At 35.4% G+C, this 24,068-nt stretch overlaps 1 protein-coding gene across 1 annotated transcript in view; it reads left to right on the top strand.

The window, feature by feature from the left end:
- Nucleotides 1-24,068, top strand: part of UHRF2 (ubiquitin like with PHD and ring finger domains 2) — a 77,060-nt gene that overhangs the window by 3,502 nt on the left and 49,490 nt on the right. The window contains exons 2-3 of the mRNA XM_055302327.1: nucleotides 2,547-2,780; nucleotides 14,211-14,470. Of these exons, the coding sequence (XP_055158302.1) occupies nucleotides 2,547-2,780; nucleotides 14,211-14,470 (494 nt within the window). The remainder of the gene's footprint in view (nucleotides 1-2,546; nucleotides 2,781-14,210; nucleotides 14,471-24,068) is intronic.

Genomic DNA, 24,068 nt, shown 5'->3' with positions numbered 1-24,068 from the left:
GTACAGATTCAGGACAGCAGTCTGGCAAAACAAACAAACAAACAAACAAAAAACAAAAACTCTAGGGCCTTTCTTGCCTCTCTAGTATTTTAAATACTGCACTCCCATCTTCTGGGATGGCAGTTCCCAAACATTTTCAGCTGTGAGACATTGATGGACTATAGTTACGTGCCTGAAACTCACTGGTGTTTGTAATTCCTAAATGACTCCACCCTTCTCCGCTTGGTGTATAAGTGATAATAACTTCCAGTCTACATTTTCATTAAGTTTGGGAGAACTTTACTACTTTTCATGTAACAACTGATTCCAAAGTTCTTCACAAAAGCCTGGCTGTATGGAAATTACTATGCAATGGATAGTAGTCACTGTTTTAGGAAAACAAAAGAATACCTATGAATTAGGGAAGGAGTAGATAATCTGGGTAAAAGTGGCTCTCCTAGCAAGCAGGAATAATGGAAGGAAAAGTTACACATTAATGTGGGCCTAACTTCTGTGATAGGGCCTCATGTCTTGATATGCTTAGTGTTTTACTGACTTAAGACATTGCTCTTCCTTTCAAACCAAATACCATTTAAGCAGTTTGTTATTTTGACCAATCACTTAATAGAAACTTGTCAGAGGGCTTGATTATAAAAATGTCCCTTCCCATTGTTCTTTTGACTCTTGTGCCTTAGATTTCAATGGAAAATTGTTTGTGGAAGCACTTTGAATTTCCAATTATTTTACCACCTTAAGTGCTTTTCATCATTTTGGGGACTGTCCTTCCAGTTAATTTGCATGTTGTATACTGGGTTTTTTGTTTTACATGCTCTGTACTGCAAATTTTTTTTTTCTACTTTGAACACTCATAATATACAACAGTTGTATGTTTAATTAAGCTGTACTTTTTCAACTGTTTCAGCATGAGTTCTTATCTTTTTGGGGGAAAGGGGTATTGGAGAATGTAAAAATGGAAATGTGAATGTATAGTTTTTTTTTGCTTCTTGAGTTTTTCTCCAGGAGTTCAGGATTGCAAGGGGGTGGGGAGTTGTTGTGTTTTGTTTTTTGTTACTATTGCTTACCTTATTAAAAGACAATCTCTAACCCCCACTGGGAAATTTTTGAAGCCTTCGCTCCCTTTTGTAGTTAAAATTGTGAATATCTACATGCAGGATTGTGCTAGATGTGTTTTGGGACCACTTGAATTAAAATAATTTATGTGTATATTAGTAAATTTATCATTTAAGGACCAATGCATTCTTCCCTTTGGTGGATTTTGGAAATATAGCCTTATTGTGTTAGGGAATTGAGGATGGTGACAGGTATTATAAAGAAGGAAAATGAACCATGATTAAATTGGTAATGTTTCTGGGGAAATGATAGTTTTAATCTTCATAGAGTTTGGTTTTCTTCATTCTTTTTTGGGGGGTGGAGGGAGTTTGGTTTTTCTTACTGTATTGTAACATAGCCAAACTGAATTTTACAAAGAAGCGAAATGGAGACTATTAGTTATTAGTTTTGGGGGTTTCTGTAACAAAGGACCAAAATCTAAGTGGCTTAAAACAGTAGAAATTTATTGTCTCCCTGTTTCCAGGGACTGAGTCTGAAGTCAAAAGTATCAGTAGGATTATGTTCTCTCTGAAGGTTCTAGTAGAGAATCCTTCCTTGTTTATTTCAGCTTCTAGTGTTGCTCACAATCCTTTGTAAATTCCTTGGTTTGTAAATGCATTGCTCTAGTCATGTGGCTACCATTACATCTTCTGTGATCCAAATTTAAACTTTTCATAAGGATGTCCATTACAGTGGATTATGGCCCACCCAATATGACCTAATTTTAACTTGATTACTGCTGTAAAGACCATATTTCCAGATACTCACATACTAAGATATTTGGGATTTGCATTTTAGTATGATTGAGGGAGGGGTTGTCACAATTTAATCCATTGCAGAGACTTTGCCAAAATATGGGTAAGTTGCAAGATAATTTTATTCATTCTTCATCCTGGAAGACTTTTCATGATACAACTTGACAGCCTTTACAAATGGATAGAATTAGAGAACTTTAGGCAAGTGGAATAGCATGAACAAGAATTGTAATTACTGCTGCTTTAATTTTTTTTTCTGCTTTATTAAAAAAAAAAACTACAGTGCTTCAGAATCTAAAATTGTTAATGTCTTTATGAACACAAGGTCATAAAACCACTCACCTTCAAAATTCACCTTTCTTAACAGTGGACTCAGGTACTGTTAATTTAAATAAAACTTGGTGAGAAATCTAGAGTTTTTCTGCCTCCATGTTGAAGTCACATAAGCAGTGATATATTTTTGGTTTCAGTGGCTATCCATGTTCCTGATAGATAATAAGGAATGATTCTTAAAAATATACTTAAGTCCTGAGAAGGTACTACTGTTAGAGGCCATAAAGTAATAGGAATGGTTTCAAGGTCACTAAATTGCATTGCTATGAATTTTATAATTTGGCTAGGACATTTGAGTAACTAAAGATGTAGAAAGATCAAGTTTTAAGAGAAGCATTTTAATCTTTTTTTTTTATCCTTTTTTTCCAGTTGGAAAATGGATATACTTTATTTGACTATGATGTTGGACTGAATGACATAATTCAGCTACTAGTTCGCCCAGACCCTGATCTTCCTAGCACATCTAAACAGACTGATGTACAGGCCAAACCCTGTTCTAGTAGTCCACCTAAAGTAAAGAAAACCCCAAGGGTGGGACCTTCTAGTCAGCCGTCTACATCAACTTGTGAATTTCTTATTGATCCTGGCATTGGGCTGTATAAGGTATGTTGTCTTTAGACTTGATAGTTGTGAGAATACAGATGTCTGTTCTTTAGGATGTTGCAAATAAGTGAAGATTGATTGCCATTTCAAAGTAAAGACTGAGCTGTTGATACGCTAACTTTTAAAACTAGTCTTTAAAAATTGTGCAGTATGTAGATAAGTATATAAAATGTGTAAGTACAGCCTAAAGAATATAAAGCAAAAACCTGTGTAATTCCACTGAGATTAAGTTGAATAATATCAGTTCCTTTCTAAAGCCTGTGTGTGCCACTACCACAACATGTCTCCCTCTCTCTTTAAGGGGTAAACTACTTATTCTGACTATTCTGATCTTTTTTGTTTTAGTGTTACTACTTCTGTTATCTCTTAAAATTTTTTTTGCTTTTCCTGTATTTGAAGTTTTTTATAACAGAACTCTTTTTATCAGCTTTGATTCTCATGCATATAGTTGTATTTTATTTTTTCACTATTCTATTAACATGCCACATTTAATCCATGATTAATAGGTAAATTTAGGCTTTTCCCAGTTTCAGGTGTTTTGAACCTTCTTTGTATAACCTGGTACACTGTTGTAGAATTTCTTTAGGAATTTTTACCTAGAAATCCAAAGTGCTGGTTCACTCACAGGATACTGCCAAATTGTTCTCTACTCTGTTCTGTGGGTCTGCGTGTGTGTCTCTGCTTTTGCTGTTCTGAATACTGTAGCCTAGTAAACTGTTATCTCCCTATCCCACATCTCCCAAATCTATTCCTATTTAAGTGTGTCTTGGTGTTTGGCTTTTAACACTTGTATGTAAAGAATTTTAGAATTAGTTTGTCAAACTCTAAAGATAAGTAATAGAGGATTTGGTGGGGATTATATCTATAAAATAGCTTGGAGAATTGACAACTTTACAGCATTGAGTCCATTCATGGACAGAATAGATGTCTCCACTAACTTAGATCTTTGATCTCTTTATCAGTTTTCTCTACATATCTTATTTCTAGTGGATGCGTTTTTAATACTCTTATAAGTAGTTATCTTTTAAAATTGTGATTTGTTTGCCTACATAGAGAAATGTACTTGATACATTTATTGACCCTTATATCTGCCAACTTTCTCAAATTCTAATAAATTTTGTAGAAATAATGAAAGTTTTGCTTCATCCTCTCCTATTCTTAAAACTTTTTTCTTAATTCTTACCATTTAGGACAAATTGGGACTCAATTTTTCAGGCTAAAAATAAAAAAATTAGTAGCTGAAGTAAATTGTTTAAGAAAATGCAAATAGAGATAATTTTTTATCTAAGGAAAGATAGAATTCCATATATATAGAATCAAGAAAACTGGTCAAGAGCTGTATCTCAGAAGTCTCTGGACTAGATGACTATACTGATGGATTATCTTAAAGCTCTGAAGAATAATTATATTATCTAAATTGATTCACAGCTTTAAAAAGTTTCCCATTGCTTTTTAACACTGATACTCAAATATAACAAAAAGCACACCGATATCACTATGTAGTGATGTAAAACCAAAGTTCTATTTAGCAAATAAAATTATGACTGTATGTTAAAAGAACATAATACCTTGATCAAGGATGGTATGTCAAGAAGTGAGATAGTTCATTATTTGGATTTTTTTAAATAGAAGTTTCAGGTATATAGCTTTATCATTTGCCTTCTAAAATTCAGGATTATAACTTTATAATTTGACACACTACAAGATGATCACCACCACAAGTCTAGTTATCATGCATTATCACACAGTCAACCCCCTTCACGCATTTCACCCAACCCCAAATATAGTAATATTAATGTAATCATTGTGGTAACCAAAGAAAACAAATCTAATCTCTAAAAATCCATTTCTAATTTAAAAAAAAAATCTTTGTAAGTGGAACAGATGGAATAGATGAATATTTTAAATTCTACCCGGCATCATGCTTAATGGTGGGGAAAAGCCAGAAGCATTCCCATTAAAGATAGGAGCCAGGCAGGGAAGCCAGTTAATGCTGTTACTTAATATCTTTCTACATGATAGGAGAACAACAAAGTGTAAATATTGGAGTAGGCAAAGTTATTAATATCTGGAAAGACTAAGATAAACATATTAGAGTATTATGAGCAATCAGTAAGGTGGCTTTTTAAATACTAATAGTGTTCCTTGCTCCAATCATTTAGTAAAAGAAATTTACAATTCCAAAATGTAAAGTCTGGGAGTAAATTTACGTAATATGGGCAAGACTTACATCAATTAAAACAATGCTTTTTATGTAGCCAAAATTTAGAATTCTTAATATTGAATGCCTACTTTCCATATTGTCTACATCACCTGTTGATTTCATCCTTCTGAGTAAGCAGTATTTTCTACGTTGTTTTCTAAAAAAAAAAATTGTTTTAGAACAGTTTTAGATTTATAGCATAATTGGGAAGATACTACAGTGTCCATATATCCCATGCCTGGTTTGTCCTGTTAACTAACACTTTACATTAATGAGTTATAAAAAAATTAACCATAACTGTTTAGCTTTTATCTAACATCCTTTTTCTATTCCAGAATCCCATCTAGGATACCACATTATATTTACATTAGTACTATACTAAATAGTTGTTGAATCCTCTTAGGTTCCTCTTGGCTGTGACAGTTTTTCAGACTGACTTTGTTTTTGAACACCTTGACAGTTTCTAGGAATACTGGTCAGATACTTTGTAGAATACCCTTCTATTAGTATTCATCTTGTTTACATATTTTTTGGAGGAAGACCACAGAAGTAAAGTGCTGTTTTTATCACGTTCTATCTAGGGCACAAACTACCAACATTCTATTTGCTAATTATACCTTAGGTTTTTATATTAGTAGGAACTTACACTGTTGAGAGCCTTAATCACTTGGCTGATGAGGTGGCATTTGTCGAGTTTCTTTACTGTGAAGTTACTCTTCCCCTACCCCTTTTCCATACTGTATTTTTAGATGAAGTCTGTATATATAGCCCACACTTAAGGAGGTAGGATAGTTACAAACTCTACTTCCTTATTTAAAAATGTATTAGGAATTCTACATGGGAGACTTATCTCTTTTCCCCCATTTATTCAGTTAGTCATTCACATCAGTAGGGATATGTGTTCTCTGTGACGGTTTTTTTTTGTTTGTTTGCTTATGTTAAAGCACTTCTTTCTTTCTGGCACTAGAAGATGCACCTGGCCCATCTTAGTTATTTTTTGCCCCAGACCTGGAATCAATGTTTCTTCAAAGAGCCTTGATTCTTCTAGGGTCTAAGTATGCTCCTTGCTACTGGAATATTGTTGCTTTTAGGGCTCTCAGCTGACAAACTGAGGAGGTATATGTATGTATGTATAAGAACCCCTGTACCTCGATGGTCTATAAGTACGTAGTCATCTGTATATTAAGCTTACATTATTTTAACTTTTTGGTTAATGGCAATAGTTCAGAAGCTGCTACTTCTGACTTAATGTTTTGGGCAGTGAAGGCCTGAATTTGTTTTCAAAGAGGGCCAGCTTATATATGTATCAGTTAGGTCTGAGCTTAAGGTTAAGCAGTTCTAGTTAACTTAAATTCTTTCTGTTGAGCAGGGGTGCCTGGGTGGCTCAGTCAGTTAGGCAGTCTGATTCTGTTTTGGCTCAGGGTCATGATCTCAGGCCCTGCGTCATGCTCTGTACTCAGCGCAGAATCCGTATGAGATTTTTCTGCCTCTCCCCCTCTCTCCCCTACCTCCTGCTCCTGGGCACCTGCACATGCGCACGCTCTCTCTCTCACATAGCTATTAAAAAAAAATTCTGTTGAGCATATTCATCAGTACCCTGCCATGTCTCCAACCTAATTCAAAAGAGTATTATGCGAAACTACTTCTCTCAGCATATCTGTGCTTTTCTTGTGTTAGTACTTTGACTGTCAATACTTCTAGTAACTAACTTTTTTAATATATATATTTTGTTGTTTTAAGACACAGAGAGACTATGAGCCCCAGGCGGGTGGGGAGGGGGCAGCAAGAGAAGCAGACTTCCTGCTGAACAGGGAGCCCAATGCAAGGCTTGATCCCAGGACCCGCAAATCAGGACCTAAGGCAGATGCTTAACTGACTGTGCCAACCAGGTGCCCAGTTTTTGTTTCTTTTTAAAGAGAATTATATTCATAGGACACAGGATGGGTTTTTTGTTTTGTTGGTGGTTTTGGTTTTGTTTTGTTTTGTTAAGTAGGCTCCATGCCCATTGTGGAGCTCAATACAGGCCTGAAGTAATGATCCTGAGACGAAGATTCAAGCTGAGATCAAGAGTTAGGCACTTAGCTGACTGAGCTGTCCAAGTGCTCCTATGTTATTTTGTTTTTAAAGTAAGCTCTGCATCCAATGTGGGGCTTGAACTCACAACTCTGAGATCAAGTCACATGCTCTACTGACTTACCAGTTACTAATATCGCACTTTTTAAACAACTCTTATATTAATATATAGCACAGAGGTTAAGAAATCCACTTTTGTCATCAGACTTGCTTTCAGATTCCAATTCAGCTTCTTCCCAGTTGTATAAATGTAGTTTATATTGTCTTCCTTTCCTCATTTAGAAATACACATGGAAGCTAGAACTTAAACTCTCAAAAGGGTATACTGTTGTTTATAATGTTTAGTCAGAGCTGCATTTAACTTACTAGTTGAAGAGGCTAGCAGATTTATTTGCTTTTTTGATGAAGCTCAGTAATTGTCATAGTTATTTGAAATTTTCACTTTTTTTAAACCTAGAAGTGCTTACTTCTGGATAATTCATTCATTGGATGAATATTTGGTTGTATAGTATATATTCTAGATATTAGAGATGGAAGGATAAATATTACTCCCTGCTTTCACAGACTCTTACTAGCTATTAAAACTTAAATTTGGCTAACCTGAAAACACTTAGAAGCTGCTACTTTCAAATTGATTTGTTTTGAATATTATCCTTTGAGTAAGTCTATGAATAGTATATCAAAATTAAATTGTTCTAGATCACTAAAATTGGGAGAAGTTTTTTGCCTTTATCTTGAATTCCCACTTATGTCGCTTGTACTTTATAAAGAGTTTCCTTTTATAGACATAGGGCTTTCTATAATTAAAATTGCTTTATGGATGAGCAAACAGATTTGGGGCTTTTCCTTTTTGCCTAAAATTTTCCTTGGACCTCAAGTAAGTGGATACAAAGAGTGAATTTTCAAGTCAGTATTTCTCAAAACTGGCATAGATAAACATTTAAATGTAATACATGAAGATAGAATTTTAATCTGAAGTTTTTGTCCGCCATCATTCTTGCTTTGCCATATTTGATAACTACATGACATTTGGTCAGTATTAGACCTCTTTTTATATGTTGTAAGAAGTCCGATAAATCATTATCACACTCGGAGAACCTGTGGAAGATTGTACAGAGGCTAGGTCCATCTGTTTCCATGATCTCTGGGAAATAATTTTCTCAAACAAGGTGGACTTTTGATACCTAAATAGAGCTAATTCTGGTTTTTGGACCGGAAGTTTGGGATAACTCACAGTAGATCCTCCTGTTGAAATGACTGTCCTCTTGGCCTAAACTCTAGAATGAGGATAATAAAGCTATATTAGGATAATAAAGCTTTTAGAGTTCAGGTAAGTGTGTGGCATTGTTAAAGTTTTACATATATTCTAATATTGATTATAGGAAATAATGGAAAGGGGAAACTTCTCAATAATTAAGTAAAAATCATGGATATTTTAGTATCTCCTAGCTTTTATATACAGTACAACTTTGCTTCTTGATTTTGAACCTTTTTGATTAGGAAACAAACAATACAAAAAAGTAGAGCTTAGTGAAATAGGAAGTCAGTGTCTGCAAATACCACCAGATTGGGAAATACAAAGCAGTACCCCAGGAACTTCTCATGGGCTCTCCTCTCTTATTATTCCTTCCTCCCTAGTTGTAACTAATATCCAAACTTCTGTAGCAGTCATTTCTTCACTTTTTATTAACTTGATCCTATCATTACCCTTTAACAGCCTCTTAATAACCTTTAACCTATGTGTGCATCCCCTATTTTCTTTCTGAAATTTATGTAAACGGAACCACATTGTAGTTTGATTTGTAAATTTTAGAAAAAAAACATGTTAAAATGAGAGATCCTGTTCAGAGTCAGAAAAATCTTTATCGGCTTGGTTCCCACTTCTAGCTGTGTATCTCCTGAGGACTAGTGTATTTCCTTCTGTGCCTCATTGGAAAATAAGAATGACTTTGTATTATAGGTATTAAAAGAGGTAATAGGGGCCCGTGGTTGGCCCCAACGGTTAATCATCTGCCTTCAGCTTAGGTCATGATCTCAGAGGCCTTGGATTGAGCCCCCCCATAGGGGCTCCCTGCTCAGTGAGGAGTCTGTTTTCTCACTTTCCCTCTGCCCTTCCCCCCCCTCAAATAAAATCTTTAAAAATAAAGTAGATAATATACATCAAGTAAATTGCTAATATCTTTACTAAGAAGACCACGGTATTGGGATCCCTGGGTGGCGCAGCGGTTTGGCGCCTGCCTTTCGCCCAGGGCGCGATCCTGGAGACCCGGGATGGAATCCCACATCAGGCTCCCGGTGCATGGAGCCTGCTTCTCCCTCTGCCTGTGTCTCTGCCTCTCTCTCTCTCTGTATGACTATCGTAAATAAAAAAAAAAAAAAAAAAAGAATGCTTAAAAAGAAGACCACGGTATTAAGACTATACTGAGATTTAATGAGTCTTAAAATTGGACATGTTGATACTTAGTGGAAGGAGACAGTTGTTTCATTGGCGCATCATGTGGATTTAGTCACCTAATCTCTTAATACACAGGAAAGTATGTTATTTTATAAAGAAATCGAGGCTGAGACAGGTTAATTTATTCAGGGTTATATCTGGTAGATGGATAAACACAAACCTAAACCTAGGTTTATCTGCAAAGCTGTGCGGGGTTTTTTGTAGGGGTGTGTGTGTGTGTTTTATTTGTTTTTTAACTAAGTTAGGAGCTGGTTCTTAAATGAGAGAGCTGGTGTGTTTTAAATGGAACATATAAAGTGCTTAGAAGTATGCCTGATATAGTAAGTTCTCCAGTATTTGTTGGCATTTCATTTTTTTAATGATTTTTTTTCTTGCCTCCCATACCTTTTATTTCATATCACCTACTTGAATATGGAATATTCTTCTCTAAATATTCTTTATATGAATAAGTCTAGCTTTTCAGCTAACATTTATGTGATTGGGTCTGTTTTTAACTTTATCTCATGACTTCAGCTCAAACACTCCTCCCCCGTTAATTTGTTTTCCTTTATCTCTTATGATTTGACATCTTCGAGGGAGGTACTTGCTGGCCAAGGTTAGGCTACCTCTTTCTAGAAAGAGACAGGAAACAGCTTGTCAGTGAGCCAACCCTCCAACCCATGCCCTATGGTGGTAGGATGATTTTTATTTTAAAATTAATTTACTTATTAAATATAGAGATTTAGATTTTTTTAAAGTTTTTATTTTATTTTCAGTGTAATTAACAGTTCTATTAGCTTCAGTTGTGCAATAGTCTATTTTGTGATTTTCCCCCCTTTATTTTCTTAAATTCCACATGAGTGGAATCATACAGTATTTCTCTAACTTACTTATTTCATTTAGCATAATACAGTCTAGCTCTATCCATGCTGTTGCAAATGGCAAGATTTCAGTCTTTTTATGGCTGAATAGTATTCCATCATGTGCGTGTGTATGTGCATGTGTACACACCTGTACCTCTTTATCCACTTGCTTATCAATGAACACTTGGGTTGCTTCTATAATTTGGCTGTTGTAAAGCTGCTATAAACAGGGGTGCATAAAGTCTTTCAAATTTAGTGTTTTTGTATTCTTCAGGTAAATTCCCAGTAGTGTGAATACTTTCATAGGGTAGTTCTATTTTAACTTTTTGAGGAAACTGTACTGTTTTCCACGGTGGCTGCACCAGTTTGCATTTGCACCAACAGTGCAAGAGGGTTCTTTTTCCTCCGTGTCCTCGCCAATATTTGGTGCTGCTTGTGGTTTTGATTTTAGCCATTCTGACGGGTGTGAAGTGGTGTCTTCTTGTAGTTTTGATTTGCATTCCCCTGATGATGAGTGATGTTGAGCATCTTTTCATGGGTCTATTGGCCATCTGTATTTCTCTTTGCAGACATTCTATTCATGTCCTCTGCCTATTTTTTTTAACTAGATTGTTAGGATTTGGGATATTGCATTGTATCAGATTTTTATAGATTTTGGATACTAAACCTTTATTGTATGTTACTTGCAAATATCTTCTCCCATACAGGTTGCCTTTGAGTTTTGTTGTTTTCCTTTGCTGTGCAGAAGCTTCTTAACTTGATGTAGTCCCAATAGTTTATTTTTGCTTTTGTTTCTCTTAGGCATATTTAGAAAGAGGTTGCAACAGCTAACATCAAAGACATTACTGCCTATGCTCTTGTTCTAGGTTTTTCATGGCTTCAGGTCTCACAATTAGGTCTTTCATCCATTTTGAGTTTATTGTTGTGTATGGTGACAGAAAGTGGTCCAGTTTTATTCCTTTCCATGTGGCTGTCCAGTTCTTCAAACATCATTTGTTGAAGACAGACTTTTTCCACTGGACATTTATCCCTCCTTTGTTGAAGATTAATTGACCATGTAATTGTGGGTTTATTTCTGAGTTTTCTATTCCATTGATCTAGGTGTCTTTTTGTATCAGTACGATACTGTTTTAATTACTACCACTTTGTAGTAGAACTTGAAATCTGGAATTGTGATACCTCCAGCTTTGTTTTTCCTTTTCAAGATTGCTTTGCCTACTTGAAGTCTTTTGTGGTTCCATACAAACTTTAGGATTGTTTGTTCTAGCTCTGTGAAAAATGATGTTGATATTTTGATAGAGATTACATTGAATGTGTAGATTGCTTTGGGTAGTATAGACATTCTAACAATATTTTTCCAATCCATTAGCATGTCTTCCCATTTCTTTGTGTCATCCTTAATGTCTTTCACCAGAGTTTTCAGAGTATAGGTCTTTCACCTCTTCGGTTAAGTTTGTTCCTAGGTAATCTTACTGTTTTTGGTGCAATTGTAAATGGGATTGCTTTCTTAATTTCCCTTTCTGCTGCTTCATTATTAGTGTATTAGAAATGCAACAGATTTCTGTACATTGATTTTTGTGTCTTGTGACTTTACTGTGAATTTACTTATTGCTTCTAACAGTTATTTGGTAGAGTCTTTCAGGTTTTCTTTATATAGAATGTCATCTGCAAAAAAGAATTTTACTTCTTATCAATTTGGATGCCTTTTATTTCTTTTTGTTGTCTAATTGCTGTGGCTAGGATCTTTAATCTCTTGCATGCATTTCAGCCCATTCAAATCTGACCTAATTCACCATGTCTATGTAATGTGCAAAATCCTTACTTTTCAATTTAGAAACTTTTTTTTTTCCACCTGGTTTTTATGCATTGACATGAGTGGTTAACTAAATGGAGAATTTATAGTTCTTGTTTATGGTTATAAATCTAAGATTCTACTTAAAGAATGCCCTGTGTTTATGAGATAGTAATTTCTTTTTTGTGGGATAAATAAGAAATGGGAGATTTTTCAGATTGCCTTATGTTTCTATTAGCTATATCAGTATCAACTCTATGCCCCATTCTCTGCTATAATAATTGTGTAGTGCTACATAAACCCTTAAATTTTGATTTGCTATGAGAGAGAAGTCTCAGTTTATTCTCCCAAGTATGATTGACCTTAACATTGATTATTTTTTGTTTTAGCTAATGTTGCCTGTAAGAAAGTATGTCTTTAAATTTATCAGTGACTATTAAGAAAGGAAAGCACCTGTGTCCATTTAATGCATAGAGTAGTTTATGTGATGTATATTGTGTTTCATCTCTGATTCTTTGTCTAGTCTGGTTGATCTTTACATCTTTTTCTCTCCTACTAAACTCTTCTCATGTCAAACGTTGTTATGGCTTCAGGCTTTTTATTTGCTGTCATGTTCATTTATTTATAGTGCTTTTGGTCAGATATTGTACCTCATCTGCAGTGATCATTAATAATTTTTTATTTTGTCTGTAGTCTACCTTCTGTGTTAGCTTGGTGGTTTGAAACCTTTTTTACCTTTTAAAACCTTATTTCATCACTTAACCTAACTTAACCTTTGGAGTCCTGCTTACCTATCTTGTCATCTTTTCATCAAGCTTCCTAATACAGTAGGAAAAACAAGCTTCAAGGTCTATGTCTGCAGATTCTAGCTTTACATTTCATTAGCTTTCATTTGGAGCAAGTTAACTTGTCAGAGCTTTTTGTTTTCTTATCCTGTAAAAGAGGAATTATTAAGCTTGTAAGAGTTAGACAAGCCTAAAGAACGCCTTGCATAATATATGGGTATTTAACTTTTAATATAAGCCCCCACCCCAGCCCCAAGCTATACCATCTGTCAGAATTCTATTGGATACCTTAAGTGGTCTCTAATACCCTCAGGAAGAACGAGCTTAATTAGATGATCATCCTGTGACAAAAAAGACACTAATGTCTTTTTTTTTTTTTTTAGGGGCTTAAAAAAATGGAAAAAACTTAAGGGATGTCTCTTGGTTATTGCTCTTGAAAGAGCCCTGACCTAAAGGCTTGACCAATTTCCTCAGATTTTTTTAGGAGAGGTTTTGTGTGTGTGTGTGTGTGTGTGTGTGTGTGTGTGTGTGTGTGTGTGTGTGTTTTATTTAACCAGCTTCCATATTGTAACTCTTCTGATATATGTGTTTTCTAATGTACTGTTTTCCTTTTATCAGATTGCGTTTTTTAGTTCTGGATCATCCACTAGACTTGCATTCATCTGTTCTGTGTCTTACAGCTCTGTCTTCTGTTTTCTTCTTTGAGGTACTAAGTAGTGCATTTCCTAGTGCGTTATTAACTGGTGATAGAACTTACTCCATTTTGAATAGATGGGTTCGCTAGATTCTTTTACTTTATACATGTATAATTCCCCCATCAAGTTTTTTCTAATACTTAACTGTTTTCTGTTAGACTGACTATAAGTTATCTCTAGGATTCAGAAGAAATTGATGAAGCAAATCAGCAACAGCCACAATACTATGAAGTCTTGACTTTTCACTAAGTGACATTCTTATTTAATAACTTACTAGAATAACACTTGGAATAACACATAAGAATGATATTTTTAAAAGTGTGATGTAGACCCAGGCAAGGAATAAAGAAAATACCTATTTTATTGAAAATTGGAAGGAAAGTTAATTTTCGTAATAGTAAATAACAGATTTGACAGTATAATCCAAAAAGAATAGTTTTGATCTAATATTTCTAATTACCTTAAACGGGAATAGCTGCAAATGTTGTTAACCATGATAACGCTCAGAATAACTTGAGTTGTAGTATGGTTTTTGAAGCAATAAATGAAATTAAGCTTCATTAACTAATTTTAAACTTTTTTTAGGTAAATGAATTGGTGGATGCCAGAGATGTCGGCCTTGGTGCTTGGTTTGAAGCCCGTATACGTAGTGTTACTAGAGCTTCTGATGGACATTCACGTGGCAAAACTCCACTGAAGAATGGCAGTTCTTGTAAAAGGACTAATGGAAATGTAAATCATAATTCCAAAGAGAACACAAATAAATTGGACAGTGTACCCTCTACGTCTAATTCAGACTCTGTTGCTGCTGATGAAGACGTTATTTATCATATCGAGTATGATGAGTAAGTGCTCATGTTATTGAGGACTTCATTCATATTATTGTTTATAGAGGCAGAGATTTCCATGTCAAGATTGTTTTCAAATAAGTCTGAAGAAATCTTTTAGAGGTCATTTTCGGTCTGTTACCCTTTGTTTAGTGGTTATAATAAGGACTTCTTAATGTTCAGTCATCCCTGGCTCCTAAGTGGTTTGTTCTTGGTATCCTAATGCCTGGTTTAATTTAGTATGTAAAGAGTTTCTTGGTCTCTTTCTTTATGATGTAGTTTTCTGGGTTTTGTTTTGTTCTGGGGTTTTATTTTGTTTTGTTTTTTTTTTTTTTTTTTGGTATGTTATAACATGTAGAGCTATTGGGATGAGATTGAAATGTTTTTCAAATAGCTTATTGAGAAAACTCACACTTTACTCTTTTAAAGGGTACGGTTCACTGTTCTTAGTGTATTCACAGGATTGTGCATTACCACAAACCAGTTGTAGAACATTTTTATCCCCTCCCCATAAAAAGCCTCATACCCGGCAGTCACTCCCTTTTCTTCCCTCATCCAATGAAATGTTTTTAAATGTTCTTATGAAAACGGTATTAAGAACTTGCCTTGAGGGCCAAGATTCTAAGTTTGATTTTTTTAACCTGTTTTCAATATCTTAGTATAAAAGTTACCATTGGGGCAGGTTTAGTATTTTTTCAACATACTAAATGAACTTGGGTAATCACTCAAGTGATAACCTTAATATGTATAGAAAATATTAGGCTACCAAATCTTTTATTGAGTATAAGGTTCAAGATCCAAAAATGACTTTTGCTTACCATATGTGTTATCAACAAGTAAAGTTCTTGATTTGCCTTGAGTTTTATTTCTTAAAATATAGAAGAAGAGTTATTTGGCAAATATACAGAATGGCACAGTATGGAAATAGTGTAATAAGCTTTAAACACTAAGTGAACTAAGGCTTACTAAATTTTTAAATTTGGGGGGACTCTTGGTTTGGACTAAGACTTCCCAAGGGATAGGCCTGAGTTTGGTGTAACATTAGGGCACAAATCCCTATACCTTAGCATTTATTTGACTGGTTTTTGGGGGGTTTGTTTGTTTTTTGGAAGGAGAACTTAGTCTTAATTAGAATAAATGTTAGTAAAAGTCTAAATCCAACATGCATGAGAAGACTAAAATTGTCCTAAATACTTTTATGTGATATATAATTACATGTAATTTTACATGTTTCACTGCTGGCAACTTAGATAGGATAGCTGAACTATCTTTGAGAAATATGACAAAAACTTAAGTGGTAGATAATGTCATTCACATATTTAAGAAAAGAAAAATATATATATAAAACAAAGTATAACATAGATGAGCTTTTGGTTAAGAGTCTCAAGTAACAGAAGGCTGTGTATCCACCCAGAAAGAATCATGACCCAATATGGATATGATAACAAATTCTGTTAGTTTGTTCCTCATGGTTATTGGAAAACTAAGTTAAAAACTCCAGTAAAGTACTTATTGATTTCAGTAAGTTAATGATTTTCTCAAGAACTTGATAAGTTTAAGTTCTTGATTTCTTGATGGATGATGCATTGAGGAGTGCTGTTGGGATTTGATAGTTTTTGTTTTTTGTGGGGTTTTTTTTGTTTTGGGGGATGTCTTTTTGTTTTTTGTTTTTTGTTTTGTTTTGGAGTAGTAAGCTCCAAGTGAGTCAATAGAATGTGGCTATCAAATAATTACACTGTAAGGATATTTTATAAAGATAGCTAGAATAAGCAGGGTGATGTTACTGTTGTACTGAGCTGGTTATTCCCTACTTGGAATATTGTTTTCCATCTCTCATGCTTTAAGAATACCAACAGGACCTAGCACATCTTCAGAATAGAACCCAAAATGTAAAATTATGAAAAATGACTGAAGGACCCAAGTATTTAGCTTGAAAAGACACGGATCATTATAGCTTTCACATTTTAAAAGTTCTGTATAGGAGAAAGTTCTATACAACATAAATGGTAAATTTAGGATAATCTAAAGTTCAAACCAATCAAATCTTGGAAGATAGAGAATGGTCTGCCCTGAACGGTACAAGCATTGGCGATTTTCAGCCATATAAACAGAGAATTAGTAGAGATGCTACATTGCAAAGAGAACTTATAAAGTTTGAGTGACCCCTAACTTAGTATAACTTCTGCGACAGAAGTCCTCGGGTTTTTTGTACTTAAGCTTACTTAAATAGGCGCTAAGTACTTATTAGGCTACCATCCCATTCCATTTTTGATACTAATTGAGTGTTGTCATATCCCTCAGTGAACTAACCTCATTTCTCTCCTGTAGAGTAAATTGAAAGTAATCTGCTTAATTAATCATATCTGCAAACCTCTGTGTATAGTAGTGTGATTGAGAAAGCTGTCATTTCGCCACGGCAAGGAGGTACATTGGATCAGAGAACCCCAAAAAGCCAAATAAAATATAGTGGTGGACATGGTTCTACAACATAAATGATTTTTTTTCCCTAATCTTCATTTTTCCTTTCAAAAATTAAAGATTAAAACATTATAAATCCATAAACATGTTAAGAGATTTATTTGAAATGTTAAGATTTTTTAAAAAATATTTATTCATGAGAGAGAGAGAGAGAGACAGAGACACAGGCAGAGGGAGAAGCAGGCTCCGTGCAGGGAGCCCAACATGGGACTCAGTCTGGGGCCTCCAAGATCAGGCCCCTGGCTGAAGGTGGCGCTAAACCGCTGAGCCACCTGGGCTGTCCAATATTTTAAGATTTAAGAGTTTTACTATTTGTAATGTTCCCTTTTCCATAGATTCTTTAAAACACAGACTGAATTATTGAGGGCATTCTAGTGGAAGATTTTGTAGTTGAATCATAAGGCCTAGATTAGTCTTGTTAGCTTTATGATTCACTTCTTACTGCAAATAATATAAAGCAGACGTGTGGGTTAACATCGGAGTGCATGGTACGAAGTAGATATTTGTGGGGGGGTAAAAGGGGAGTTCCTAATTGCTGTTCTGTACCACTTATCTGTTGTCACCCTTGTCTTACCAAGGGCTTTGTATTTGTAGAACTCAACCATCCTTGTAAGTACTTGAGAGGAAAGGAGTTGGCATTAAATTTATACTTAAAAGATTTAGATTCCAAGGGATTCTGAAATCCTCAAAGTTTTTTAAAAGTACCCAGTTAACAGGAATGTACAGAATGGCTGTGAGGAAAGCTACCATTTTTCCTCCCAAAGCCATGATTACTGGGGAGACTATGTCTGAGGAAAATGTATTTTTTGTGGTATTTTGGACAAAAAAGGGGGAAGAAGATTCAGAAATAAGCATTTGTCAGAGTAATTGCAATTATAAATCATGAAACGGTTTAGCAGTCCAGAGAGGGAACATGAAATTTTCCCTTATTTCATAGTAAGCTTGTACTGTATACTTCTATAGCTTTCTAAAAGCTGTATTTCCATTAACTGTACTCTCTGTAGGTAAGGTATTCAAAGTTTAACACTATTAACAGTCCTGAACATCTAAATTCACAAGGGCGTGGGGATCCCTGAGTGGCTCAGCAGTTTGGCACCTTCCTTTGGCCCCGGGGCATGATCTTGGAGTCCCGGGATCTAGTCCCAGGTTAGGCTCCCTGCATGGAGCCTGCTTCTCCCTCTGCCAGTGTCTGTCTGTCTGTCTGTCTGTCTCTCTCTCTCTCCCCTGAACAAATAAATAAAATCTTTAAAAATAAATTCACAAGGGTGTGAATATAATCTTATAAGCACCCTGATGTTGACTGAAGGGGAAGAAGTAGACTTGGGAAGGACAATAATTTTAGTATTTCTGGTAGGTTAATGTTTCTAGGTAGCATGTGTATGGCATAGCTTACAGCCATTTCGATTATGTTATATCTTAGGTACCAGACTCTGAGCTAACTTCTTACGTGGATGCTAATATGATCTTTAGCATTAACTACAGTGTTCATTTCATTAACTCCCAAATAAAGGTACCAAGGCTTAATTATGTAACTTGCCAAAGGTAACATCTATGAACGCTCTGACTCCAGAGCCAAGAGTTAACCAATATGCAGTATTGCCACTCAGCCTAAACATGGTACATGGGATTGAGAGTAACCTACATTTCTGTTGCCTTCAAAAGTCAACCATTTTGTACGACTTACAGACTTACCTTACTTAGACTTTGCCTAGGATTTAAAGCAGACAGCATACATGAAACTTCTGTTGAGTTTAACCCTTAGTATGTAAGCAACTGAGGCCACCATAATGAATTTAATCTTGATTCCTTATTTGGCTGCCTTATCAGCAGATGAGGGCTAAAAAAATCTTACCCTGTTTTTGTATTAAGCAATATCTATTCTCAATGGATTTGGTTTAGATTTATTTTAATTAACTAGACAAGTGGTTCTCAGCCCTGGGTATACATTAGTTATCTAGAACTTAGCTCTAGAACTTCTGGTATGATTGTTCTGAGAGACTCTCAGGCATTGGAATTTACAGAAGTTCCCCTGTGTGATTCTAACATGCAGCCATGGTTGAGAACCACTGCCCTTCGACTAGTGGTTCTCTGTAAAGTGTATTCCTTAGCCAGCAGCATCAGCATCATTTGTTTAGAAATGTAGGTTTTGGGGCTCACTCCATATACAATGAATCAATCTTAGAGTAGCCCAGCAATCTGTTTTTAATAAGTCCTCTGGGTGAATCTGCTGCACATTCATGTTTGCAAACCACTCATTGATAATAGCTGTTAAGGCTGGGCCAAAGACCATTGACAGACACCGGCTACTAAAGAGCAATATGGAGAAAGGGGATTGATATGTCAGTTTGATAGTTTATTAAAGGTCAAAGGTGATATGTAATAGCTAAGAAATCTGAGTGTTCATCCTATTTTGCACATGTCTGGGTGGTTTGTAGTTTGTTTTCCATTTTGTCTTCATATAGACAAAATTATTAGGATTAAGTTTCTTAATGAGATATTTCAGTCAAGCTAAATCATCTATATGTAACTTTGAAAGGAGAACTCTGTTTCACTATGCAGTAAATTATCTGTACTAACTTTGCATAGAAAGCAATGTCCATAATGTATTCATGGGAAACTGATCTATTATGATGTGTTGGTAAATTCTTGAGTGGAGGGTAAATATAATGCTTTGTTCTGAGACTAATCCTGGTTTTCCTGTTAAGTTGGGCTCTTAATTATACAGTAGAACCTTCTAAGAACTTTCTGAATTTGACCTAGGGTTAAACTAGATCTCAAAAATCTACCCTGATATGTTCTTGCTTTTAAGGTTCACAGTGCACCTTTAGTCTTATTGCCTGTTAAACAAGTGAATTTGGGAATATTCTTGTTGATGATTTGATCTTTTTTTTTTTTTCTTTAAGATTTTATTTTTTAGAGAAGAGAGTGTGAGAGCATCTGAGAATATGAGTGGGGAAGGACAGAAGGGCTGGGAAAGGGAAAAAGAATCTGAGGCAGACTCCATACTAAGTGTGGAGCCTGACTTGGGGCTTGATTCCACGACCATGAGATCATGACCTGAGCCAAAACCAAGAGTCCGACTATTAGCTCACTGAGCCACCCAGGTGCCCCAAGTGATTTGCTTTCTTCTTTCTTTCTTTCTTTCTTTCTTTCTTTCTTTCTTTCTTTCTTTCTTTCTTTCTTTCTTTCTTTCTTAAGTGATTTGCTTTCTTAATTGCTTTATTAAACTTAGTAGTTTAATGTAGAGATCTTGATTTCCAAATTGTAGCTGATTTCTTTAAAGAGAAAAGTAAGCCAGAAAATACCTACCAGTTTGAATAAGGAAATATGTATATGTTAAGAAGGAAAATGTTAGTGGGGGTTATTTTTAAGGAAGCTCTACACCCAACATGAGGCTCAAACCTTGAGATCCAAGTCATGTGTTCCACCAACTGAGCCAGCCAGGCACCCCTTATTTCTATATCGTATGTTAAGAATGAGTAATTATTGTCTGTAGGTAGGCAAAGTTGAAATCTTTAAACATGAGTAAATGGTTGCTCAGAGTTTTCATGCTCTGTGGTGTTCCCATTTAAAATAGAAATGTCAGTTTACCTCAGAAACAAATGTTCTTTTTTGTTTTGACTTTTAATAATTCCAAAGTATTTTTAAAGTATAGTAGCTTAATAATCCTCTTGTACAGTGCCTGAGAGTGTTATTTTAGCAAGTACTTTACCTAGATTGTTTTATGTAATCCTCATAAAAACTCAGTGAAGTGTAGGTACTTTTTTTATGTGTTAAGTGGAAAGAACTGAGATTTAGAGGTTCTAACTTGCCTGATGGTGGTCAGCTAGTAAGTGGTAGACCCCAGTTCATGAAAGCACATACTTGCAACCATTCTACCATACTATAATTTTGAGAGAAGCATGCTTATAAAATATAGTAAAATATCTTTAGCATATAAGGTGGTTTACATAATTAATTTTTTTTCTCTCTGCAGTTAATGATGGCTTTAGCAGAACAGATACCTTGAACCAAAGGTTCTTTACTTGTCCATACATGCCTGTGTGCCCCTTTTCTGTGGGGAGAATCCGTAGTTCGTTAGTGTTACGACTTTTTTTTTAAGATTTTATTTATTTATTCATGAGAGACACAGAGAGAGGCAGAGACACAGGCAGAGGGAGAAGCAGGCTCCTGATGTGGGACTCTATCCCAGGACCTGGGGATCATCCCTGAGCCAAAGGGAGGCACTCAACCACTGAGTCACCCAGGCATCCCAGTGTTAAGACTTTTTAAATCAAATAGGTTAAGCTGCTTTTAACAGTGTCAGGGTTCTACCAGGGCATTGAGATCAAATGGAAATGTCATAGCATCATTTAGGACTTGGAAGGTAACTTATGCTAGGCTATAATTAAAAGCTAATCTGGCAAGTATCTTAGTATAATGTTGTCATTGCTTTCAGCATCCTTTAAGATTTTTCAAGCTATTCTCAGCCTGTGTTGCATGTCTTTGAGTAGCCTTAATTATTGCATATAGAAGTCAGCCAATTCTGAATCAAGTGGTATTTTTAGATTAAAGTAGTTTTTTTGTAAACTAACAAAACTGATTTACTTGACTGGATTGATGTGTAGTGATCTATTTCTGAAGGACTCCCAGAAATACTTTAAAAGCAATGTCAAAATAGAATTTCTGGTTTTTGATGGGAGGGAAAGTAGGAGATTTTTCTTTAATCAAATCAGTGTACTGTTGATTATTTTTAAGTATAGAGAGCAAGAATGAGAGGTTTAGTTTTAGAACTCATGTGCAGCAACTGGTCTGCCCCATTAGTACTTGACTATTACTAATATATTTATCAAAGACTTCAAATATTTCCTCCAACGTTCTCTGACATGCCACATTCTGAATAGATTATAATCAAAAGGAGGGCATAAGAAGTTAGGTCTCTGACTTTATCGTTGCTCTTGTATTTTATTCTAAGATCACTTAGTGCTTAGAAGAATGACTTTTCAGGTTAATTTCACCTTTTCAAATTTGTATATCATCCCTTTATGTTAGTGTTTCTCAGAAGGTTGGTCAGCAGATGCTCTGGGGAAAGGTATTTAAAATGTAGATTCCAGAGGGACACCAAACCTCTACTTCAGCTTAGAGTGAGCCTGCAGTAGGGCCCAGGAATCTGCTTTTCAAATAGGTACCCTCCAGAGATCTGTTAAGTATTTAGAATGGTAATTCTTTTACAGTACAGGCATTAGAATCAGAATTTGGTTTGATTCTAGGTTTATTGGTAAGTTTTTTGTTTTGTTTGAACTCTTACAGCTTTGACTTCCTCATCTGTAAATATCTACTTGACCTATTTTTTTTTCCTAATAACCTTAAAGTACCCAGTAATAGAATCAAATTTTCTACATTTCATTTATTAATAAAACCAAGCTGGTAAGTATTCCTAAATAGAGTTTTATCTTTGGCATAGGTATTTCTTCGCATAATTATGTTGTTTACATTACTAAAATGGTTGTCTACCATTGTTAATGGGTTATACAAATGAGATTTCCATGTAATATGTAAAGCCCTACTTCAAGCAGTTATAAATTGTCTGTGAGTATGCTTTACATTTAAGATGTGAAACTTAGCAGTGTTATCTATTAGAATAAATGCTTTTTGAACGTAGTATAACATTAAAAATTTGCTAAATTAGAACATGCCTCTAGGTGAATGGTGTTCTTATTTAAGCATATTAGCTCCAGGAAGCCATGTTTTGCAGGAAGGTTTCAGTGATATTACTATGCTTAATACAGTTTGAGTCTAATATTAGTGTTAGCCTGCAAGACATCCAAGGAAATGTAGCTTACTATTTATGTTAAACCTATTTTTGAGGAATGCTTAATTTCCCTGAAATTTAACTACCCAGGCTGTACTTGATGATTGATAGTTTTGTCGATTGAAAACAGTTGGCTTTTGCTAAGATGTCACATAGATGAGAATAATCAAAAGCATGTACTCCAAAGGATAGCTCTGAAAGATATCCAAATATTTTTAGTGATGAAAATGTTACTGAGAAAACTTAAGCTTAGGGGTTTTTAAAAATTTTAATTCCAATATAGTTAACATACAATGTTATTAGTTGCAAGTGTACTATAGAGTGAATCAACAATAAGCTTGGAGATTAAGGCTTATCTGAGTGGTCCAAACTCTAAAGGATGCAAAGTAAAGTAGCTCACTAGAATAATTTATATTAAAATAACCTTGACTTTCAGTTCTGAGAATAGGAAGTCATGTAGTACAAGAGAAAGAAGGACCCTAGCTTCATACTTCATGGGTTATAGAATTGGCCCTTAGCACCATATAGGTAAAGTAGGCCTTGTTAGATTCCTTCCTCTGTGTTTCAGTTTGAGGTTACCTTGAGGTCTGTTTTAGAAGTTGGTCAAGGTTCTAGCACTTCGCGAGATATTTCAAATAGTCTACACAGTTTTGCTTAGTACAAATGCTGTGAAAGAAGTTAGTTGCTTGGACCCATTTGCAGAGGTTGTCTTCAGCCATACATCGGACCTCAGAGGAAGCGGGGAGAATACTATGGGGACTGCCTATACTTAAATTGAGTACTGGCATAATTAAGAGTTGAACTGACTACAGGGTTGTTTTTTTTGTTGTTTTTTTTTATGATAGTCGAGCAGAGAGAGAGAGGAGAGAGAGAGAGAGTCAGAGACACAGGCAGAGGGAGAAGCAGGCTCCACTGGGAGCCTGATGTGGGATTCGATCCCAGGTCTCCAGGATCGCGCCCTGGGCCAAAGGCAGGCGCCAAACCGCTGCGCCACCCAGGGATCCCGGGTTTTTTGTTTTTAAGAAGATCAAGAACAATCTAAAAAGTCCTTATTTAGCTCTTCATTGAATTCTGTGATCCTATTTAACTATCTAGCTCAAGGATGAAGAGGAGATACAACAAAATTAAGAGAATCTTTTTGAAATCTAGTAGTCATAGTTTTTTTTTTTTTTAAGATTTTATTTATTCATGAGAGATGAGAGAGAGACAGAGGCATAGGCAGAGGGAGAAGCAGGCTCTATGCAGGGAGCCTAAAGTGGGACTCAATCCCAGGACCCCAGGATCACGACCCGAGCCAAAGGCAGATGCTCAACCCTGAGCCACCCAGACATCCCAAGTGGTCATAGT

This window comes from Nyctereutes procyonoides, unplaced genomic scaffold (genome assembly GCF_905146905.1).
Source record: "Nyctereutes procyonoides isolate TBG_1078 unplaced genomic scaffold, NYPRO_anot_genome, whole genome shotgun sequence".
NCBI classification, from domain to species: Eukaryota; Metazoa; Chordata; class Mammalia; order Carnivora; family Canidae; genus Nyctereutes; species Nyctereutes procyonoides.
Note: the sequence above shows the minus strand (reverse complement) of the source record. Positions and strands in the feature narration are given on the sequence as shown.